Source organism: Erythranthe guttata, chromosome 1 (assembly GCF_056151865.1).
Source record: "Erythranthe guttata isolate IM_541 chromosome 1, IM_541, whole genome shotgun sequence".
Lineage (NCBI taxonomy): Eukaryota > Viridiplantae > Streptophyta > Magnoliopsida > Lamiales > Phrymaceae > Erythranthe > Erythranthe guttata.
The window spans coordinates 6,046,731-6,071,377 of record NC_142533.1 but is presented as its reverse complement, the minus strand read 5'-3'; the positions used below and the strand labels follow the sequence as shown (position 1 = coordinate 6,071,377).

General features: G+C 32.0%; 1 protein-coding gene across 1 annotated transcript; it reads left to right on the top strand.

Moving 5' to 3' along the window:
• Window positions 1–22,899: 22,899 nt before the first annotated feature.
• LOC105963384 (proteinase inhibitor) lies at window positions 22,900–23,547 on the top strand. The gene is made up of 2 exons (XM_012987779.2): window positions 22,900–23,004; window positions 23,162–23,547. The coding sequence occupies exons 1-2, from the start codon at window positions 22,986–22,988 to the stop codon at window positions 23,353–23,355; spliced, it is 213 nt and encodes a 70-aa protein (XP_012843233.1). The 5' UTR covers window positions 22,900–22,985; the 3' UTR covers window positions 23,356–23,547.
• The last annotated feature ends 1,100 nt before the right edge of the window (window positions 23,548–24,647 follow it).

Sequence of the window (24,647 nt, the reverse complement as noted above, 5' to 3'; positions counted from 1 at the left end):
GCAGTAAGAACTGATCTTTCATCGAAATCTTTTTTCCCCAAAATCGACAATTTCTTTTACATGCGGTTTTGTTACTACCGCCTAATTAATGGAAGAGTTTTTATTTTACATGCGGTTTTGTTACTACCGCCTAATTAATGGAAGAGTTTTTATTTCGCAGAGAACATGACACGTTAATTTTGGCTAATTTTAAGGAAAGCAGTGTTGACGAAGTGTATATATCTAAAGGTCCGTGAGAGCAAGTTTATCTTTTTAGTCTTGTATGTGGATGATATTTTACTAGCAAGTAGTGATCTTGGTTTACTTCACAAAACCAAGAATTATATTTCAAAGAATTTTAAGATGGTGATATGGGGGAGCCAAATTATGTTATTGGGATAGAGATCTTTAGAGATCGATCTCGAGGATTGTTATGCTTGTCTCAGAAAGGATATACCAATCGAGTTCTTGAAAGATTTTATATGCAGTTTTGTTCAGCCATTAATGCTCCCATCACGAAATGTGATAAATTAAATGAAAAGCAATGTCCAAAGAATGATTTGAAAAAGGAGAAAATGAAATTGATTCCATATGCATCACCAGTTGGAAGTCTGATGTATGCACGGACTTGTACTAGACCAGATATTAGTTATGAAGTGGGAGTACTTGGTAGATATCAAAATAATCCGGGAATAGAACATTGGAAAGCAGCAAAGAAGGTTATGAGGTATCTTTAAGGAACAAAGGATTACATGCTTACTTATAGGAGATCGGACCAATTAGAGGTTATTGGTTATTCAGACTCCGATTTTGCTGCTTGTTTAGATAGTAGAAAGTCCACATCGCTACTAGCTGGTGGAGCAATCTCTTGGAAGAGTGTAAAACAAAGTATTATTGCTTCTTCCAGAATGGAGACTGAGTTTGTAGCATGTTTTGAGGCCTCGAGTCATGCACTATGGTTCCGAAATTTTATCTTAGGGCTTAAGGCTGTTGACTCAATTGCTAAGCCTTTAATTTGAAGATATATTGTGATAACACCACAACCGTTTTCTTCTCTAGGAATGTAAAATATTCAAGTGGATCCAAGCACATGGATCTTAAGTACTTGGTTGTTAAAGAAAGAGTTCAGAAACAACAAGTGTCAATAGAAAATTTAAGTACAACTCTTATGGTTGCTGATCCATTGACCAAGGGATTGCCTATAAAGACATATGAGGAACATGTTATTAGAATGGGTCTTTTGAGCAATCCATGATTTGATGAGTTATGATTGTAATTGACACTTAATTTATTTAATCAAATTTTTCTGTTTTCCTGTTTCCAATTATGTGTGCACATATTATATTCGGATTTCACAGGGTTTGTCCTAACAAGACAAATTTAAAGGGGCTATTATGGATTAAAATAGTAAGAGTTATTAGTGCCGTGATACATAGAAGGGAATATGATGAATGAATCATATGACCGCTATGTTTCACATTAATAACTCAAACTACTTCTAGTATTAAAGTACTTTATTTACCAATTATGGTAAATTGGTAATCACCTTAATTTTATTTTAAAATCGTGATCACGTGTCAAATGTTTTGTATGAAGAACCGACCGAGTCAAATATTTTTTTAAACTTGTTTTTCTTAAACGATTCAATGGGCCAAGTGGGAGAGTGTTGGTTTTTATTTTATTTAATGGCCCATTAACCTTTGTATTTAATTAATTAATTGTGGGTAATTCAATTATGGTATTAAGGTGATTTTATGATAATTGATTTGTAACGTTGATGGCAGTAAAAGAACATGATGGGTGGGATTTGTCTTCTGCCGTTACAAATCAATCGTGGCCCTCTTCTCTCGTCTATAAAAGAATTCCACAGCTCTTCTCCTCAACCATCAGACGCAATGTGATAATTTCATCAATTACTGAACACTAGTGAGTTGTGATATTAGAGAGATACAGAGAAGAAGGTGTGCTACGGATAAGGTTCTCATAAGGAGATTCGAAGGAGACCTGACTAGGCTTAGCTTGTAGATTGCTATCGTCCTTTTTCATCATCTCTATCGGAATTCATGGCGAACGGTATTTCGATAATTCCAATTATGTGATTGTGTTCTTGAGATGAATTTGATTTTAAGATTCTGCTGATTAAGTTTTCCGCATAAAGTTATATAAAAGTCTTTCAGTATTCTCATTAAATATATATATATATATATATATATATATATATTCACTCAAAGAAATGATGGAATCATTAATATTGGTTCAAATAATTTACTTCGAAGAAGTTCGACTTCTTATTCTGGATCTAGATCCAGCCACTCCTTAATCTCTCCTTTAGATTATGAGGTTGAACTACCTTGTACCTCTAGAGCTTCCACTTCTGCTCATAGAGAAGATGCTTTTAATAATAACAATTATGAAAGAATCGTTATTAATGAAAATAACATCATTCACAAAGATGAGATTGATCCCGAAACAATTTCGGATTGTAATTTTAAGATTTGAATGGATTTTAAAACCTTTCTTGATTTCTCTAAGGGTTCTTCGATAAGAGCTCAGATTAATGATGAATTTAATGATCCCAAATGGGATAATTTCAGAGTTTGGTATTTTAAATCCTTTTCAAAAACCGATTTAGATTACTTTGTTGACAGTTTTTATAAATTCTGCACTTATCATAATGAAATTACCTATTATGTTCCTTGGTTCATAAAAACTTTTTACATTAATCATGTTTCAGTTATTGAAAGAGATTTTAAAATTATCTCTGGTGGTATACAGAAATCTATCCACCCTCCCCATGTTCCTTTTCAAATTGAGAAAAATGGTAGAGTTTTTAATTTTCTTCCATTCTCTAAAATCATTGAAAATGATGTTCTACAAGTTACGGTTAAACAAATCAATTTAATGATTGAACAAAATAATTTTGGCAATCTTTATCTTTCAATTATAGGGGAGGAGATTATATCTTTACATGATAAAATTGACAAAATTTTATTCCATACTAAGACTCAGACTAAGTCTGATTTACTTGATAAAAGTACAGTTGTTAAGACTGCCTCTTCTATACAGTCTCCTATTGAATTAGACAATTTCAAAATTGAACCTTCTGTTTCTGATTTTGAAAAGATTATTTCAAATAAATTCAGCAAATTAAATATTTCTACTTTAAATGATGATTTAGAAGATAGTCCTGGCACTAGCTCTACAAAGTATGATAATACTGAAAGTATTAATAAAATGAGATGGGCCGATAAGCCCAATCTTTCTAAATTCTATTATAATAGACCCACCCCTATGGATGTTCTTCATGAAGAACAAGAAAACTTCTTCAATACTTCCTATTCAGGAAAGAGCATCTATGAATGGAATATTGATGGCGGTAGTGACAAACATATTATTACTCAATGCCATCGCATGCTTATGTATGGTTCTGCTTGCAGAATTAGTGGTAACAATGATTTACAAACTGCTCAAGCCATTACGGTTGGGTTTACCGGCCAGCTTAAAGGTTGGTGGGATAATTATTTAAATAATTTAAATAAACAAGAAATTTTCAATTCTGTTAAAATTGAAGATGGTGAAACTAAACCTAATGCGGTTTACTCTCTTGTTCTTACCATTCTCGAACATTTTACTGGTAGATTTACTAATAAATCTGAAAACACCAAAACTCTTCTTTTAAATATGAAGTGTAAAACCCTTTCTGATTTTAGATGGTACAAAGATACTTTTCTATCACGCATTTTCGATATTCCTGAATGCAATCAGGATATTTGGAAAAACAAGTTTGTTGATGGTCTTCCCTACTTGTTTGCTGAAAGGATCAAAAAGGTCCTTAGAAAAGACTCAGATCATATTGCATATGAGGCTTTTACTTTTGGCCAAATTGTCAGTACTTGTATTCAAGAAGGACTAAGTCTTTGTAATGAAATCAAGTTAAGAAATCAGATCCGTAAGGATAATCTGCTTGAAAGAAAACAGTTAGGTCATTTCTGTGACCAGTTTGGCCTAGACAATCCTGGCAAAAAAGATTCTCATAAAAATAAAAGAGAATTTAATCATAAACCTAATTACAGGAAAAGGAGAAGACATTATGATAATAGTAAACAGATTAAAGAAAAGCAAGATAACGACAAAGGTAGAAATCGTTATCACAGAAAAAAGTCCTATAAAAGGGATAGTAATTTTCTTAGCAAGATTATTTGCAGAAAATGTGGTAGAACAGGTCACTATGCTAATCAATGTTATGCTAAAGATAAGATTAAAAATCTTGATATTGATGATGATTTAAAAGAAACCCTTTATAAAATTGTCATGAAATCTGAGGATGATACAGATTCTAATAGATCTGATTCCTCCCAAGAATCGGATTTTTCCAATGATATCTCTACTAAGAGTGATGAATGCAATAATTGTGCTCTTGGTAAACCATGTCTTAATTGCATCAAAGATACAGATAATCCTGTTGAAGATGAATATTACAAACTCATGAGTCAGTTCCAAGACCTGAATATAAATGTGTTAACTAATAATAATATTCTTGACTTTCTTAAACAGATTAAGGATCCTAGTTTAAGAGATAAGGTCATTGACCAGTTACATGATTCTGGTCCCACTACTAGTAATACTAGCACCAGTCTCTCTAGTAAAATTGATAATAATTATTACAACATGGGAGAATTAGATAACCTTCTTAAACTTAGGAGTATCAAGAATAGTCCTATCACTATCAATGATTTAAGTCAAGAGATTTATAATCTTAAAAATGATATTAAGATTCTTCAAAAGAATAATTCTGAATTTTCGTCGCGTCTTTCTATTATTGAAAAGGGCAAAGAAAAAGATACTTTTACAGAGTTCATTAACTCCGATGAGTTTGACACTCTAAATAAAAATCATTTATCTACCATTAATATTATTATTTCTCAAAAATGGTATACAAAGATTTCTCTCCTCATTAATAATTCTTACAAGGAAGACTTCATTGCTATGATTGATAGTGGCGCTGACCTAAGTGTTATTCAAATGGGAAAAATTCCCACCAAGTTTTTTGAAAAAACTACACATTCTCTTTCTCACGCAGGAGGAGGATCTTTAAAAATTAACTATAAGCTTAAAAATGCTTATGTATGTATCGAAGGTTGTTGTATTGCTAATGACTTTCTTATTGCTGAAGACATTACTAGTCAAATGATTATTGGCCTCCCATTTCTTTATAAGATTTATCCTCTTACTTTTATTGATGAAAGAGGGATTACAGGTACTTATAATGGTAAACCTATTTCTTTTAAGTTTATCACTAAACCTATTCATAAGGTTCTTAACTCTATCCAAGATCAAATTGATTTTAAAAATTGTCAGGTCAATTTTCTCAAAGAAGAATTTAACTCTTTAACTATTGAAGATAGATTGAAGAATTTAAAACTTCAAGATAAAATAAAGCTTTTATATAATAAATTCTCTATTGACATTTGCAATGAATTCCCTAACGCTTTTTGGGATAGAAAAAAACATATTGTTTCTCTTCCCTACGAAGAAGGATTTAAAGATAGTCAAATCCCTACTAAGTCTAGGCCTTGCCAGATGAACTCAGAGTATTTAGAGTTATGTAAGAAGGAAATATCGTCCTTATTGCAAAAGAAACTTATTTCCCCTTCCAAGTCCCCCTGGTCTTGTACTGCCTTCTATGTTAATAAACATTCAGAGCAAGAACGTGGAGTTCCTAGATTGGTTATTAATTACAAACCTCTTAATAAAATTCTTAAATGGATTAGACACCCTATCCCTAATAAAAAGGATCTTCTTGACAGATTGGTCAATGCTCTTTTGTTTTCAAAATTTGATTTAAAATCAGGTTTCTGGCAAATACAGATAAATCAGACGGATAGGTATAAAACTGCCTTCAATGTTCCTTTCGGTCATTACGAATGGAATGTTATGCCTTTTGGCCTTAAGAATGCTCCTTCTGAGTTTCAACAAATCATGAATGACATCTTCTATCCGTATAGTGATTTTATCATTTTTTATATTGATGATATTCTTGTCTTCTCTAAAGACATTGAGACGCATTTTAAGCATCTTGATATGTTCAAAAACATAATCATTAAAAATGGTTTAGTTATTTCAAAACCTAAAATGGTTCTTTTCCAGACTAAGATAAAATTCTTAGGTCATACTATTGAAAAAGGAAACATCATTCCCATTCAAAGAAGTATTGAATTTGGAAATAAATTTCCCGATGTTATTACCGATAAAACTCAGCTGCAAAGATTTTTGGGAAGCCTTAATTATGTTTCTTCTTATATTAAAAATCTTGCTAACGATTCTGCTATTTTATATGATAGGCTTAAGAAGAATCCTTCCCCTTGGAGTGATAATCACACTAAGGCTGTTATTAATATTAAGGAGAAAGTTAAAAACATTCCGTGTCTTATGCTTGCTAACCCTTTGTGGGAAAAATGCGTTGAAACTGATGCCTCAGATCTGGGGTATGGGGGTATTTTAAAACAAATCAACCCTGATAATAAGATTGAATACATCATTCGATTTTATTCCGGTAAATGGAATAATGCTCAAAAGAATTATTCTACTACAGCTAAAGAAATTCTTGCTATTGTTAAATGTGTCCTTAAATTTCAGGATGACTTATACAATCAAAAGTTTACCATTAAGACTGATTGTAAAGCTGCTACGTTTATGCTCTTTAAAGATTTTGAACCTAATGTTTCCAAACAGATGTTCGCCCGATGGCAATCGCATCTTGCTTACTTTGATTTTAACATTGTTTATAAACAAGGGAAAGATAATCATCTTCCAGACTTCTTAACTCGTGAATATATTTCTTCATGACAGATATGAGCTTTCCTGGAAGACACCCTTTTTCCTCTCAAAGAGGAAGGGGAGGCAGAGGTTTCCCCATTGTTCAGCAAGGGAAAAAATCCCTTTTTAACCAGCATATTTCTGGTGCGAGTTCTTCTTCAAAAGAATTCCAAAAGGAGTTCCAAGAATTCCTCAGACAAAGAGAGAAAAATATACCAATGGAGGACAATTCCTCAAAATCAGAAGAAGAATCATATTCTTCAATGGCTCAAAAAGAATACAAATTCTTTGACTCCCCTAAGAAAGAGTTAATCTTAGTCATTGAAAATGAAGATGAAACATTCAAAGAGTCCCCATGGATTCTTATGGATAAATATCTTCCGACAAATTATTGGAAGGTCGAAACCTACAAGACAAGAGGATTCTATGAGAATATCCTCATCAGTCTAGGAAGTGTTGATATTCAGCACTATCCCCCTAAGAGTAAGATTATTAACTACTCTAAATTTGTTATTAAGAAGATCATCTCTATCCAGGAATGGGGTACTTCCCCTTTTGCTGAAAAGACCATTACCAATGAAGTTACCAGGTCAGCCTTCCAATATAATTATTGGGATTACTTACAGAGTTTTTATAAAACCCTTCTATACCAGAATCCCAAGCATTCTCATACTTGGCTTATAAAAATCTGCGATAATATCAGTAGGAATCAAATTCCAAACTGGCTTTTCTCGTGGTGGGAAATCTTTGGGACTATGGCAGACATTTTGCCTGAAGAGATTAAATCTCTCTTAATAGAATACTCTATTTGTTTTTCTTCTCTTAAAACACACAATACAGGTGGTAAAACTATTTGTATGTTTTTTGTTGATTCCGGAATCCCATGGGTCTGGAAGTGGAAACCACAATTCGGTTTCACGACAAACGGTTCACCGTGTTTATGGAGAATCCATACTACAAGGTTTTGGAACAATCTAAATGTCATCACTCCTGGCTCCAATGAGTCACCTTTACAAGAGAATATCCAGAGGATTAAATCCAAAATGGAAGATCACAAAAAGATCTCTACTAAGAATACTTCATATAGTCTTCCTTCATTCTCTGAGTTCTCCAAGCAGTACTTAGACATTTTCCCTAAAGATAAAATTATGGATCTTTATATGGACCATATCAAGAAAGACTTGTTCGATGATATCGACTTTTCTGATTCAAAATCAGATGCTTCCATGAGTTCGGTTACTGATCTCCAAGATGCTCAGGATCCTAATGAGGATTATCAAGATCTTTCTTTACAAGAAAGTTTTGATTTACTTAAGTCTTCTCTTAAAGAGAAAATTAAAAGAAAGGATTGATGGAAGACTGGGAGATTTATCTCGTACGCTTCAGCTCATCACCGGGTTGGAACATCTGGAAAGTTCCCTTTCATGTTAGGTTCGATGAAAAATCTAACGAGATCACAGATAAGAATTATCTCAAGATTCTTAAAAAGAAGATTGCGGCCCTTGAAGATTTTTTCCTAATTGAAGAAAGGATCAGACGGAGAAACAATTTCGTTGTCCAGTCCTTTGATGATTTTAAGAAGACTCTAAGACTTCTGAAGAAACAAGCTTCTTTAATGGCGATTTAAGGAAGGTTCAACCTTAGAGCATTCCAGCAAGATGCTTCTACAGTACCCGACAAATTAAATTTCGTCATTGCTTACGCCAGCAGACCAAGCACTGTTTATGAATAGTAAAAACACTATTCACAACTTTTTACTATTCACGCTTTTTTATCTTTTTGAAATCCGGGGTTGATGTCCGGCTCTTTCTTTTTCTATTTATAGTTGGAGTTTTCTACTCCTTAAGCACCACTTTTCTAGACTCTCTCTCTCTCTTTTAAAATTCTCTCTTGTATAATTACTGTGTGCTTTTTAAGTTTTTGAAGTTCTTGGTGTTCTTCAAGGTACTCTTTCTTTTTCCAGTCTTTTATTTTTTCTCGATGATCGCCGCCTCAATGGTCGGCTAAGTTCCTGTATTAAATCATGGCTTGACTCAACATTACTTTACTATCATGTGCATTTGTGAAGTGTAAGAATTATTTTACTTAAGATATCAGAGGTAGAGTTTGGTTTAACCAGAAGGTATGAGGTTTCCAGTGATATTCATAAGTTAACCATGTGGGCTTGCCTTGTTTGCCGTTATGCCGATGTGAGGCGCTGGCGTTTTCGGGCGTTAAGCTTTTTTCAGGTTAACTTATGGACTATGGGTGTCCTCAGTAATATCCGATCTGTGTTTCTAAAAGACCCAACAGGATACTACTGATATAATAAACGATCTTGTTCTATATATATATATATATATATATATATATATATATATATATATATATATATATATATATATATATATATATATTCAATTTATTGCTACGTTAAGAGTTTCTCAACGAGGCTTCATAGAACATTAGAACATATAAAGAATATGTGCAGTTTTATTTTTTTCAAGACAATGAAGAGATTTCCTATACTTGTTTATCACGGTAATTCAAGTCTGTTAACTTGGTTGTTTAGTTCTTGACCTAATTTTCTCCATCCAAATGTTCATTTAATATCTAAAAGTTAATAACTATTGATTTATCGATTATTTAATATTATTCTAATTATATTAATAAATATTATTCGTCCTAGGTGCAATAATTTGTAGAAGTTTAACGGTCTTATCTGGATAATTTTAAATATAAAAAAAGATAAATTTCACTTTCCCTCTTTGTACTTTGGCTTAGCTTGATATCACTATCTGTCAACTAACAGCGAGAACTACATTGAGATGATTTTTTAAGTACAGAGGACAAATCAATACAATCGAGAGCAAAATAAGGTAAAGTAATACTACAAAAGGGAAAGTGAAATTTGCTGAGGTAAAGTGATACTACAAAAGGGAAAGTGAAATTTGCTCTATAAACATATAGTTTTATATTCACAAACTGTAATTGTTAGTAACTTAGTTCTATATCTTCTCATCAAATTCATGGAAAAAATGCTTTGAATACTTAATCTTGATTTTTATTTTCTTTTTGCATTTATGGCAAACGTTAATTCGTTGTTCTTATTTCCTTTACAAATATTATGGCCGGAGTTGCCCTAACCAACTAGCCGGCTTATGAGATCTTTCACTTGGTGAAATATATTATGTGGTTATAAATCGTAGATCTACATAAATAATTACCACGAACCACACATTCACATGAGTGTGTATTAGTATGTGTGAACCACTGAAATATAACTGCATAATATATTTCACCAGGTTTCGGTTGTACTAAACCCCAACTAGGACCACATATTAATTAGGATATAAAAGGATTCAAATGAATATATAAATATTAATTTGTTTCAAATGGCACTTTGATATAACTTCATCGATACTTCTTTTAATAGGGGGGCCAGGGTGTGTCACTTCAAAATTGTTAGACCTGAGGAAAAGAAAGTTTATATTGAAGAAGTACTTGATCCTAATCCTCGTGTGTGGGACCCTCCTCAAGGGGGTTATGATACGTTGGCAGGCTTCATCTCAGGGGGATTTGTAATTTGGTTTGAGAGCTGGTTAGTAAATATTTGAGTTTATAATTTAGTTTTATATGGATTATTTAAACGATTAACTTGGAATGGTGGATAATTTGTTCTAATAGTTGATGGTCCATTAACTTTTGTTTTGTTTTGTTTTATTTTGTTTTTCTGGATAACTTGAGTTGAACAGTTTATTTATGATAATTCATTATTTTGATGGATGGTTACATTCTATGTTTTATTAGAGATTTGGATTTTGTTTTTATTTATGAATATTTGTGATGTACATCGTAGGAATTGTTGTTACTTTGAACGATGTAATACAGGTTCAGTGGAAACATGTGTGTCATATTCTGCCCAAGCTCGTCTTTTTTATAATGATGTCGAGGCTTTAATAATTTTAATTGCCAAAAAAATAAATATTTTGAAAAGCTAATTTATTTATAACAAATCTAAGCGTTTTCTAACGATTATATCCGTTAGCAAATTAACAAGTGTTACAACACAATATGTTACAATTGATGTTCTAACACAACTAACCGTTAGTATTATTTACGTTTCCAACGGTGTATTTTTTGTTTCTAACGAATCTAACCGTTAGCAATAGTAATTTTTTTTCTAACAGCTAATTAATTTGCTGACGGAAATATGCGTTAAAACAAATAACAGAAGTGTTACAATCAATACCGTTACAATATAACTTCTAAAGGATATAACCGTTACATTTAATTATTTTTCTACCGGGTTTGATTATTTATTCTAACGGACAGTTTCCGTTAGTAATCTGAACCTCTGAATTTCTAACATGCGTTTTCTAACGGAATTTCGCCGTTAGTAATAATTATTGTAACGATTATAGTTTGTTAGAAAATGCCATTTTTGGTGTAGTGGAGATGTTCAAACTATTTTGTACTATTTGAGAAAAGTCTACTCCTAATTTCAGCCATCCATTTTTTCAATTATGCCCACGCCACCTCATCAGCACTATCACCACCCATCAGCCGTTTTTTTTTTTCGTTTTTAATTTTTTTTCTCTATCAGGTATATTAATTGACTATGATGAAACATAGTCGATTAAGGAACTGATTACTGAAAACTAAAAAAACACAACTACATAAAAACGAAAGGCAATATTTTTTATACAAAACAAATAATATACATAAATTGTAATTGATTTATACAAAATGGAATCAACACACAAAAGAATGAATTACAAAATAAAATTGAGTAACCTTAATCGACTATCAAAACAGTCCATTAACACTTTAATCGATTATTAGAGCATAGTCAATTAACTTAATCGACTATGATGAAGCATAGCCAATTAAGGGTCCAGCCTGCGCGAATTTCTCTACTCGCGCCGTCATCCGCCCAATCTACCAAACAACTCTAGATCTGCTCTCCATCGTCACCACACCGCCGCCACATCACACCATCACCACCCCACTTCGATAAATTCTCGCATCCGCTGCCTACTGCACCATCACTCTCAACCATCGATATATAAACCGTAACAACAATCTAATCTTCAAAAAACATCAGGAAACTTCAACCGACGGTAGATGGTTCAACTCCCCTCCCTTCCGGATCGACTTGTTGGAGCCGAAGGACGTAGTCCCCACTGCGCTCGCTCTTTCTCTTCGGCTGATTCTTCTTCTACATGTCGGTGGAAGCGGCGGCCCTCGTGACCAATGTTGAGGCTATAGCCGGAGAAAATAGTGAAAAAAAAAGACAGAGAAAAGAAGATAGAAGAATGAAACGAGAAAGGAGATGGGATAAATGAAAAATTAGATTAGGGTTTTGAAAGAGTGTATTGGACAATTAAGGGTATATTTGTTGAAAATAGCATGTGGATGGAATATTAGCTAAGGATTTTTTTCTAATTACATTTGGAACAGAATTTTCTTTAACTATATTTCCTAGATCGAGTTCTTGCTAATTTTTCCTTCTTTTAATATATATTTCAAATAGTAATATTCGTAAATTCGAGTATATCCATCAATATAATCTAGTATGACTTTCAACGTATTTCCAGCCATATATGCATGCACGTACAAATGTGTACAAAGTACAAACACACATGCCCCTAACGTGTAACTATATTTCAATATTCATTTGTATAAGTTTGACTTAGCACATAGTTTTGAATAGTACACGTTCTTTATATATTTAAAATTGTTTTATTCTTTTTGACATTATTTTAAAATGAAATTAGGTTTCATAAAGTTAAGATATCCATGCCAACTCATCTTCTTATGTGTTATACGTTTAAATTATATCATTAATATTTTTCAGCCTCATATTATATGATCAGTCAAAATTATACTGCACAAAAATATTGAAATAATTGTCTATAAATGCACACATAAGTAATTAATTAATAATCATCTAGCCAATCACAAATACAAAGAAGAAAACCAAAACACACACACACACACACACACAACAAAAAGAAAAATACTTACGAAGATGTCTGACGAATGCAAAGGTAATTAAACACATTACTTACTAATTTATTTTGATCGAGCAAATAAAACAAAAGGATGATCATAATAAAGTAGAATAATGTGTTTTAATTTAAGTTAATGCAATTTTTTGTTAGTTATATTTATTTATTATATCTATATATGCAGGTAAAGAATCCTGGCCCGAGTTGGTTGGAATACCTGGAAATGTCGCTGTAGCAACAATTGAGAGGGAGAACCCTTCGGTGAATGCAATTATTTTGCCACCTCGAACTTTTCCGATCCTCGATTTTCGATGCGATCGTGTGTGGGTGTATGTCGATGGCAATGGCAATGTTAGGAGGGTTCCTATGATTGGTTAATTATTATTATATTAGGGTTTGAATATAATTAATAAAACATCATGTACGTATGGTGTGAAACTACTAATAAAAACTAATAATGGGTGTATGAAGATATATATAGTACTTATGTATGATCTTGTATTTATGACAATAAATGTGGAATATGTTGGTGTCGTTCCTTACTTCCTTTATAAATTACTTCTTATTCATGAATTTGGATCTTAATTTTCATAATATAACATTTCGATACAATATTATTACATTACGTGCTACGTGAACAAAGATCGAAAGGATACATGCAAGAGCAAGACCCTTTCTTGCCACATTGTTAAGACGAAAACCAAATGGAAAAAAAAAAATAATAACCATTTCGATATATATATATATATATATATATATATATATATATATATATATATATATATATATATATATATATATATATATATATATATATATATATAGCACAAGAAAGACTCGAAAACAATAGATTTCGAATCCTAACTTGTAATTTACTGAAACTCTTATTCGAGAGCGCTTATTGAAATTGTTGGCACCAGATTTCTGTTTGTGAAGATTGAAGAAATCCGCCGTGCGTAGAAACTAAAGATTGACAAAGATTTGTTTTCCATGTTTATTTTGGAATTAATTAGAGTCCTATTCTTTTAATATTTTTATTAGGACTTAGATTTATTTCCATGTATTATATTCTAGTTAGGTATCTTTTGTACTTATCTAGAATAGAAGTAGAAATCGACTAGGATTCTATTACCTAGTTAAATCGACTTCATAGGGCCCAAGTTAGGTTTAGGGTGGAGATTTTGTGCCTATATAAGGCCCTCAACCTCATATGAGTCCGATGGAGTTTCAATAAGAAAAATGCCAGCATAAAAGCTTTGAAGGGTGCAGCCCGTGCTGCAGCCCTGTCTGCACGTCAGGTGTGGCAACATAACAGGTTTCTTCTAACAGACCATAAAGAAGATCGGCAAGATCTCGGGAGAGGTCGATCCGCCGTTTGAAGGAAGTTCAACATTCGAGGAAGTCCAAGAGTGCGGAGGAGGAATTGATTTGATTATCAACAAGTTCGAGTCGTGTGCAAGAACGCCATATTACATAAAGTGGGAGTCTTTAGTGTTTTTATTAAGTCCTATTAATGTACACTTAAATCTGAACTAGTTTTGCAAGTCCTCGTGGATGTAGGGTACGTTTGTATCCGAACCACATTAAATGGTTATATTCTTTATTCTGCTTTTAGTAGATTTATTACTGTGACAACACAAGAATTAGGTTGTATTCTGCATTCAAAATTCAACAGAAATTATTAATCTTATCCAATTATAAGAACCCTTGTGACAATGCCCTCATCATCGGTTAAAACGAATACACGGCCGCAATCGAAAGGGATAATTAACGGTTGTGATATATGGTGGCACTATGATAGGAGTGACTTAAAGAGTTTCCACACTCAATGATTTTCACAGCATTTTTTCCAGAAAATCCCCACTAGCTCAGGTCACGATTCTTTACCTACATACATCCAATAGAACATCGAAAAATTGATAGTCTCGTTTAAATAATATTTTTTCCTGATCCAACTTCAGGACAACAAGCTTATAAAAAAAATTAAAATTAATGCCACTAAATTAATATAATTTAGTTGATCCAACTTTATTAGTTTATAGATGATTAAGTGTATATATAATTTAAATTTCATTGGTTGTGTACATTTTTCTAATGAGCTACAAAGATTAGTATAAGACACACATAAACACACTATATGTCACAACATATAATATTTACCTTGACAGATCGACGATTTTTTAGTTTATGTACTCCGAAACAGAATATATTTGTGATTGAATATTTTTTGTGTGGTTTTATCATCGCTGGCACGAAGGGGTTTTACTTTGCCATCATGTGTGCCCCAGCCCCATATATATCTGGACTTTGGAGCCTTTGAAATTTTGATTTTATGTCGGCATCATAACATCAAATTGTCGAATAATGATCCTGTTTATTCTGCCTATAGAGATCTGGAAGAAAATGCCCGAGTGGCAACCCTAAAAATTAAACTTCCATAAATCATAAGACCTGTTCTAGAATTAAATAGGGTTTTTTGCAAAAATCACTCCTGTGAAAACGACCTCGTGTTAAAACAATTAGCAAATACCCCCCTATAAAAATTAGTCAAAGGCAATAAGGCCCTTAAGAGCTCACCGTGCACTTCACCCGCCATGGATGAGAGTGGGGGTTCGTTTTTTGACACGAAATACCAAAATGCAACCATTTTAATTTTATAAGTACCAAAATGAAGTTTTTAAAATTTTCAATTGAGTCCTTTATATTTTCAATTAAGCCATCTTCTTCGCAAACCTCCAATTTTTTCACCATGATTTTTTCCAACAAAAACCATCAACCAAATCCATATCTGAACATGAAGTGCATTTCTATTCGAAATCCAAGAAAACAAACGGGAAGATAAACGGCGCCTCCAAATTTTTCCGCACATCCCTGCCCAAACAACAAAATATACGAAACCCTTCAAAGAACTTTCTTCCAATTTCCATAGCATTTTCTTTCAATTTGTGAAAACTATAATTCGTACCTTAGGAGGAGGAGGAAGAAGAAGAAGAAGAAGAAGAAGAAGAAGAAGAAGAAGAAGAAGAAGAAGAAGAAGAAGAAGAAGAAGAAGAAGAAGAAGAAGAAGAAGAATGTCAAACTCGAAGAATCATTTGCCGACTCTCCGATTCCACCACGCCCCGCCACTGCCTTTCAATGCCACCACCGCTACTTGAGCTTCTGAATCCACAATTTCCGTGTACCGAAAATTGCCGTTGCAACACTTTTTTTCTTCGGATTAGAAAAAAAAAAAAAAAACAATCCCCACCCACCATTGTCAGCAACCATGCTTTTATTTCCTAGACGTGCAATGAAGATGAGAGAAGGTGGTTTGCTCCGTTTTGTGTGATAATTTTTTTTTTTATTTCTTTTTTTTTTAAATGAAAATTACTAAAAAACATATTAGGGGTAGTTTAGTCATTTCATAAAAGTCAACCATCAATTTTGAAGTAAGTGGCAGTGTGCTTCGTAAAACACAACATAGGGGGGTCCTTACTAATATTTTTAACACGAAGACTTTTTCGGCAATTCGAAATTTCACAGGGGGTTATGTGCAATTAGCTCAATTAAATATTACAGTCTTTTAGGGAATACTGCCTTTTATTGTCATTCTCAGTTTATTTATTTATATTTTTACTATCCAAATACTCATGTTTTTGGTCTTACAACTGGGGAAACTTTATACTCAATATTTGATTATTTTCTCAAGTAGTAATATTTTTAAGGGGTATGTGAGTATAGGTCCCTAACTAAGCATCTTTGTTATTTGGGTAAATAGCATTAAACCACCTAAACTTTTTCAGTTTTTGCAGATCACCACCTGAACAATTTTTTTTTTTGCACGAGTTCACCTGTACTTAATAAATTGTGCCACTTTGCCATTTTTTGCCGTTTTCAGGTCAAAATGACCGGTTCTCAACCCATGTGCGTTGCACATGACAAATTCAAGGGTATTGATGTATTTTCCATTTTTAAAATGGAATAATTGTTTTTTTTGTTTTGAAAATGGAATAAATATAAAATAGAATAATTAAAAGAAAAAAACATGTCAGTTTTATTTTATTTAATTAATTATTTTTATATATACATACATTATACATACATATTCAGGGGCTAAAACCCACTTGCAGTTGCAGCGGCTAAGTAAAAACAAACACAGGTTTTGAAGAAAGATTCTCTCGCATACACACACACACACACACATACACATACACAACATATTCTTTCCCGTTTTTCACTAATTTAATCGGTCTGAATTAACTTGGTACGTTTGTATTTCACTTTTTTTTCATCGAATATTTGATTCTTTGATTGAATCCCACTTCAGATCAGTTGATTTTAATAAAAAAAATTAATTTATTTTTCATTTGAATTGAAGTGGGATGATCTTGGTGAAAATGAGGGGACGAATTTTGATGCAACTGGTGGTGGTTTTATCATTTTGGAGTGGTAGTGTGTTTGTTGCGAAAGCAGAGGATTTCACGCCCGATTTCACCGCCAAGCGCCGCACACTTCCGCCGCGGCCTCAATTGTGAGATGATCATCTAATCCTCTATTTGTTGGAAGATGATCTACTTGATTCGGAGGAAGAAATCGAGAGAAAATAGTGTTTATATAACCTGAATTGGGGAAAGGAGAAATTAAATGGGCATTTTTGACGTAATTTTAGGACCAATTTCATTCAATTAAAATGGGCTCGGATTAAATGTGTTCAAAATACAAACTTTCGAATGTATTGTGTTCATTGTCGAAACATCTCGTTTGGGGTTTGTGGGCGGCGGATCTGAAGATGTGGTGGTGATGATGGTGAGCATGGTGGTTGTGCAAGAGGGCGGAGCTGGGTTGTGGGCGGCGGATGTGAATAAGATGTGCTGATGGTGGTGAGTTTGGTGGTTGTGCAAGAGGGTGGAGCTGGTTCCTGGTGGTGAGCGGCGGACGGCTGAAAATTGTGAATTGGGTGAGTAGAGTGGGGTGGTGTGCGTGAAATGGATAGTTCCTGGGATTGGGAAGAAGGTGAAGGTTTTTTTTTTATTTATTTATTTTATTTAACATTTATACCATTTACCGTAAAAAAATTATTTATTCCATTTTAAAAATGGAAAAGACGTCAATAGCCTTAGATTTGTAATGTGCAACGCACATGGGTTGAGAACCGGTCATTTTGACCTGAAAACGGGCAAAAAATGACAAAGTGACACAATTTATTAAATACAGGTGAACGCATGCAAAAAAAAATTGTTCAGGTGGTGATCCGCAAAAACTGAAAAAGTTTAGGTGGTTTAATGCTATTTATCCTTGTTATTTTAGGTTTATCCACTATATCTCTTTCACCAATAAGCTTATCTCTTTAATATTTATTATAAATAAAGAAAACATTCATGTATATGACAATATTACCCCCAACACTTTATACCCAATTCTTAATTGCAATCTCAATTTAATCACTTTCGTCTACAAAAATTCAATTTTGACTTTTTTTTTCAAAAAAAAGAATTTGCTGCCGGATTTCGGCGTTGATTTTTCGATTTTTTTTTCTGGTCTGTTTTTCCGCCGCCAGATTCCGGCGTTGATTTTTTTTTTCTGGTCTGTTTTTTTCTGCCTCCGGATTCCAGCGTTGACCCTTTTTAATGTTTTTTCTCTCTTTTCTTATTTTATTTTATTTTATTATTTTTTTTACGTCCCCCGCTAAACGTTGATCGTAATTGTGATGTCACTGACAGTAAATTAACGTAATTATACTGTCATTAACGTAATTGTATTGCCGTTGACAATATATTTATGTAATTGTTCTGTCGTTGATAGTAAATTAACGTAATATTATTATTATTATTTTTTTTGCTATTTTTTTTAATTTTGTTTGATTTGTTGACAAGTCTGCGTAATTATATTACTGTCGTTGAAAATAAATTAACTGTAAACACAATAATATTACTGTCAACCACATCAATATTATTATATTTTTGGGTTTTTTGTTTTGTTTGAGTTATTCACAGAGTAACGTAATAATATTACTATCTATTATTGTAATATTACTGTAAACACAATAATATTACTGTGGTTGACGGTAATATTACTATTGTTATAGTAATATTGTTGTTAACCACATCAATATTATTATTTTGTTTAGGTTTTTTGTTTGTTTGAGTTATTTACGGAGTAACGTGATAATATTACTGTATATTATTGTAATATTACTGTGGTTGACGGTAATATTACTGTTGTTATAGTAATATTACTGTCACTCACAGTAATATTAATTCTTTTGGCTTTTTATTATGTTTACATTTGTTGAACGGTCAACATAGTAATATTACTCTTAGTAATATTACTCTTAGTAATATTACTCTATTACACAATAATAATGAGTTTTGTTGTGTTAATAGTACTGTGCTAGAGATTAATAAAGCAATATTACTGTGTCAAACTGTAGTGTAGTTAATTTTACTGTGTTTAACAGTAATATAGTTAATATTACTGTCAATCACAGCAATATCGTTGTTTAAACGAAAAAAAAGATGTTACAGAAAGAAAGAAACAAACAAAATCGAAAAAGTCAACGCCGGAAACCGGTGGTGGAAAAATCAGGAGAAAAAAAAAGTCAACGCTGAAGATCGACGGTCAATGGCGCTGACGGACGAATTTGTCCATAAAAATGTGTTTTGGGTCAAAATTGAATAATTTGTGAAATTTGGGGTCAAATTGAGGTTAAATTAAATTAAATGATAAAATTGGAGCATATTAAAGTATGATGGGCTATTTTAGTCTTTTACAAAAATCTGGACCATGTGTGAACCTTTTTGTAAAGGAGTTTATTGTCTGGATCTCTTTATCAATAAGTACCCATTGATGAGCTTATTTGTAAAAATTCCTATTTTTAATAGTAAATTACAACCAAACCCCTTGTGATTAACATAGTAACTTTAAAGTCCTTGGCATTGTTAGTTACAAACCACCCTGTTAAAACTAGCGAACGGTAGCTAGGGGATGGTGATAATTACGAATATCAAGACTTAGGAGGGTAATGTAATATTTAAAATGTTTTTAAATTGTAAAAAAAATCTAATTTTTGGACCAATTTTTCTTTTTTTAGTTCATTACAACTACCACTAGTGCATCAAAGACTAAAAAAAAAAAGCCCTGCATGGGGTATAGCTCAACTGGTTTCAGGGTGGTAAGTTGGAGCAAAGACCTATGACCAAATCTTGACAGCCGCAGTGTAGGAATTTCACAACTCCAATGAGTGTTGGTTCCTTGTGGGCATCAGATCCGGGCCCGCTACCCCAACGGGCCGTTGAGTTACCATAATTTACATTCTTCCATCCATAATTTACATTCCTCCATCAAATACTTGTCGAATCAATGGATGGTGGCCCTAGGGACGAGGAATTTCGCTACTACTTGGAGCAAACACTAAAAAGAGGGGTAAAAAACTGTTTTTCTTAATTATTTAAATATAGTTAAAAATGTAAAATTAACCACATAAGATGATATGATATAATAATTTTAAAATTCCCAGTGGTATTCATTACAACCCCGTGATGTTAGGTTTTCTAACATTTGATTAGTTTCAGGGAGTGTTTGAAAGTATCAGAACTATAAAAACCTTAAAATTACCAATTCTACATGTCCGAGAGGTGACTGCAATTTACCCTATTTTTTTTTTTGGCTGCAGCTATATACAAAACTAAAATCACTTGTGCAAGACCAAAATATTTTTTTTAATGTATAAATACTATAATATCCTTACTTGTTAATAAAAATAAAAAATTCAAAATGTGCAATACCAAAAACTCAAAAAAAAAAAAAAAAAAACTTTTACAAAACCACAAGACCAACTCTCATCTTCTCCATCAAAACCTTTCTCCTTCCTCATCTACAAACCCACAAAACCTAAACATTCAAAATCATCAAAACTCAACAAATCTTACAAAGATGGTAACTATGGAGTCAGAAGATATCAAAATAGAAGAATCTATGGTGGAAAAACCCAAGAAAATATGCATTTATGTATTTTTTTTAGCTAGAATATCGTTTTTGCAAAAAAAATACCGTGCAGACACAGTCGACATGTACATGTCGAATTTTATAGACAAAAATCGACATTAGGATGTCGATTTTTGTAGTACAAATTCGACACCTTAGTGTCGAAATTTAACTGTTAGCAAAGTAGTCCAAATATACTAAATTTCGACATTAAGGTGTCGAATTTGTGGACATATATTCGACACCTTAATGTCGAAATTTAGTTGTTTCATATTTAAAAAAAAAATCCCGCGCACACATAGTCGACATGTACATGTCGAATTTTATAAGTAAAAATCGACATTGAGATGTCGATTTTGGAGTAAAATATCGACACCTTAGTGTCGAAATTTAACTATTAGCAAATTAGTCCAAATATAATAAATTTCGACATTAAGGTGTCGAATTTATGGACATATATTCGACACTGTAATGTCGAAATTTAGTTGTTTCATATTTTTTATTATTTTTTATTTGGTCTTGCATGAGCAAACAAATTAAAAGTCATTTAATTTATGGGTATATTTGTCATTTCATCTTAATAAAATGGAATCTTTTGGAATCTTTCTTTAATTTGGTCTTGCACAAGTGGAATTAGTATCGCATATAGCCGCAGCCTTTTTTTTTTTAATTCATAATTAATTAGCAATATTAATCTATAGGATTTTCAGCGTTCGTACAATGTATACACGTCATCGGTTAATACGAACCTTTAATCTTTAAATGGTCCATTAAAGTGGTTCAACTATATATATGTATATAAATTAATGTGTGTATATATATATCATTTTAATCTTTCAGAATTCATTTACATATTTCCGGTCAAATAATTATACGCGTATATATATATAATTGTGTACAAACACACATCCGCATTCACATGTCCATAATGTATAAATTGTATTTCAATATTCATTTGTATTAGTTTGACTTAGCATATAGTTTTGAATAGTACCTACTTATATAAAAAAGTGATTTTTTTTTGTGACATTATTTCAAAAATGAAATTATGGGATGAACTACATTTTGCACCCCGTAAATAATCTAAACTGGCCCTTTGCACCCTAAAATTTAAAAAATGGCAAAGTTCACCCTCAAATTATACATATCTCACGGCGAAGCGCACAATGCATCCACTTCTGGTGAGATTTTAACTAAAATGTCGCCAATGTATCGCGATATTTTGATTTTTTATGGGATTTCTTTCTTCATGGTAGTTAAAAAAAAAACAAAATTAATTATTATAAAGTACAAAATATACAAAAGAGCAAATAAGAATTTTATTCTGTTAGTTTTTCAGATCAAAATTGAAATTATGTATACATCAAAAAATTGATTCAGTTTTAAGTAATTATGATTTCTTCGGGAAATAAATTAGACTTATATAGATGCATATGATCAAAATTATTATGTATTTCATGTATTTTATTTTAATTACAATTCCTAATAATTGTCTAGTTTCGTAGTATTTTTATAAGACTAATTGATCGAATTTATCTAATTTCTACCCCAATTAGCATTTCTTAAAAGAAAAAAAAAATGTGATTTTGTTTTGAAAAAAAACATGATTTATGATGGTAATTATAAGAAAAATGTTATTTATTTTTTGGACACTGGGGAGTTCGTATGAATTATTTTTTTAAATTAAGATTCGAAAAGAGAACCGGGAGAAAATTAAAACTAAAATTGTTTATTAAAAAAAATCGGGAAAAAGACCACCAAAAAACAATTCAAAAATTAAAATATCACGATACACTGAGTTTGTAGCTAAAATATCATTAGAAAAGGTTGTAGGGTGCATTGTGCCGTAAGATATATAATTTAAGGGTGAACTTTGCCAGCTTTTAAATTTTAGGGATCAAAGTGCCAATTTAGATCATTTATGGGGTGCAAAATGATATTCACCCGAAATTAAGTGCCATAATTTTGGATAGGTAAGAAAGAAGAGTAGGCAGCCATAGATTGGAATTAAGATATCCATGCCAACTCATCTTTAAATTATATCATTTAATATTTTTCAGCCTCATATATTATATGATCAGTCAAAATTATACTGCACAAAAAGTATTGAAATAATTGTCTATAAATTCACACATAAGTAATTAATTAATAATCATCTAGCCAATCACAAATACAAACAAGAAAACCAACACACACACACACACACACACACCAAAAACAAAAGTACTTACGAAGATGTCTGATGAATGCAAAGGTAACTAAACACAAAAGATTGTTGTTAAATTACTTACTAATTAATCTTTTGATCGAGCAAAAATGAAAATAAAGATGATCATATAAAGTAGAATAATATTTTTTTTTAAGTTAATGCAATTTTTTGTTGGCTATATACATATAAAATATATATGCAGGTAAAGAATCGTGGCCCGAGTTGGTCGGGGTACCTGGAAATGTCGCTGTAGCAACAATTGAGAGGGAGAACCCTTTGGTGAATGCGGTTATTGTACCACCTGGAAATTCTGTTATTACTGATTTTCGATGCGATCGCGTGTGGGTGTTTGTCGACGACAATGGCAATGTTAAAGACGTTCCTTTTATTGGTTAATTATTATTATAATTATTGGGGTTGGAATTAATAAAACATCATGTATGTATGTATGGTGTGAAACTACTAATAAAAACTATTAATGGGTGTATTAATGAAGATATATAGTACTTATGTATGATCTTGTATGTGTTTTTATGTCAATAAATGTAGAAGATGTTGTTCCTTTATAAATTACTTCTTATTCATGAATTTGGATCTTAATAATACTCATAATTGTCATAAGTACCTACGTGAAATTGATTTTTTTGTGGGCTGGTAGATCCAAGTGTTGAATAGTAATTAGTTTATGAAGAATGAAAATCGATTAATTAATTAAAAAATTCAATCCATAAATTTGTCGCTTTGGAAAATTTTGTTGGTTCCAAATTATTTGGCACTTTAGAATTACAATAAAGCATTAATTATATTATTTCAATTTTATCTTGTATGACTCCAAATTAATTGACAGATAATCCGCTGACATGCAGTTAGTAACTAAGATAGCACAATTATTAACTTTATTTTTTGCTATAATCTTCATGTTTATTGGGTTTTTTCTAATATGCGTGCAAAATCTAAAACAAACATTTGAAATGGGAAGGACGGAGTAGCATTTTATGAATGTAAATTATTTCATTATTTAAACAAGGGCAAATAGCAAAGACGTACATGACAAAGGAGTTAAATGTACATTGGTCCGGATAAAAAAAAAAAAGTCTTTCAAATAAATCCATTCACACAACTTTTAATTTGTTTAAAATACCCTCTATAATATATTTTTATCAATCCACCCATTATGCTCTAACTTCTTCAATATTACACATTGACCACAGATTTAAACAAAATATATCACATTAATCCCCATTTTCATAATTTTTTGAAAAAATAATTTTTTTTCTGAAAATAAATTTCTTTTATGATTTTTTTTTTCAGGTCAGATTCCGGCGTTGACTTTTTTGTTTTTTTCATTATTATTATTTTTTTTCTGAAATTTTTTTCCAGCCCGTCAACCGCCGTTGACTGCCGGTCTACGACGTTGACTTTTTTCTTGTGAAATTTTTTTTTCCTCTCTAAATTACCGTGTTAACAAAAAAATTATTGTCTGAGATAGTAATATTGAATACCAAAACAGTAATATTCCTAATATTACTAGGGCTGAAAAATAATAACCACCTACCGAATATCATGGTATACCTACCAAATAATACCGACCGAAACTTCGGTTACCACTACATTTGGTACGGTACTGGTATCGTACCACTGGTATACGTACAATAGAGATATTGTATTTTTAATAACACGGTAATATC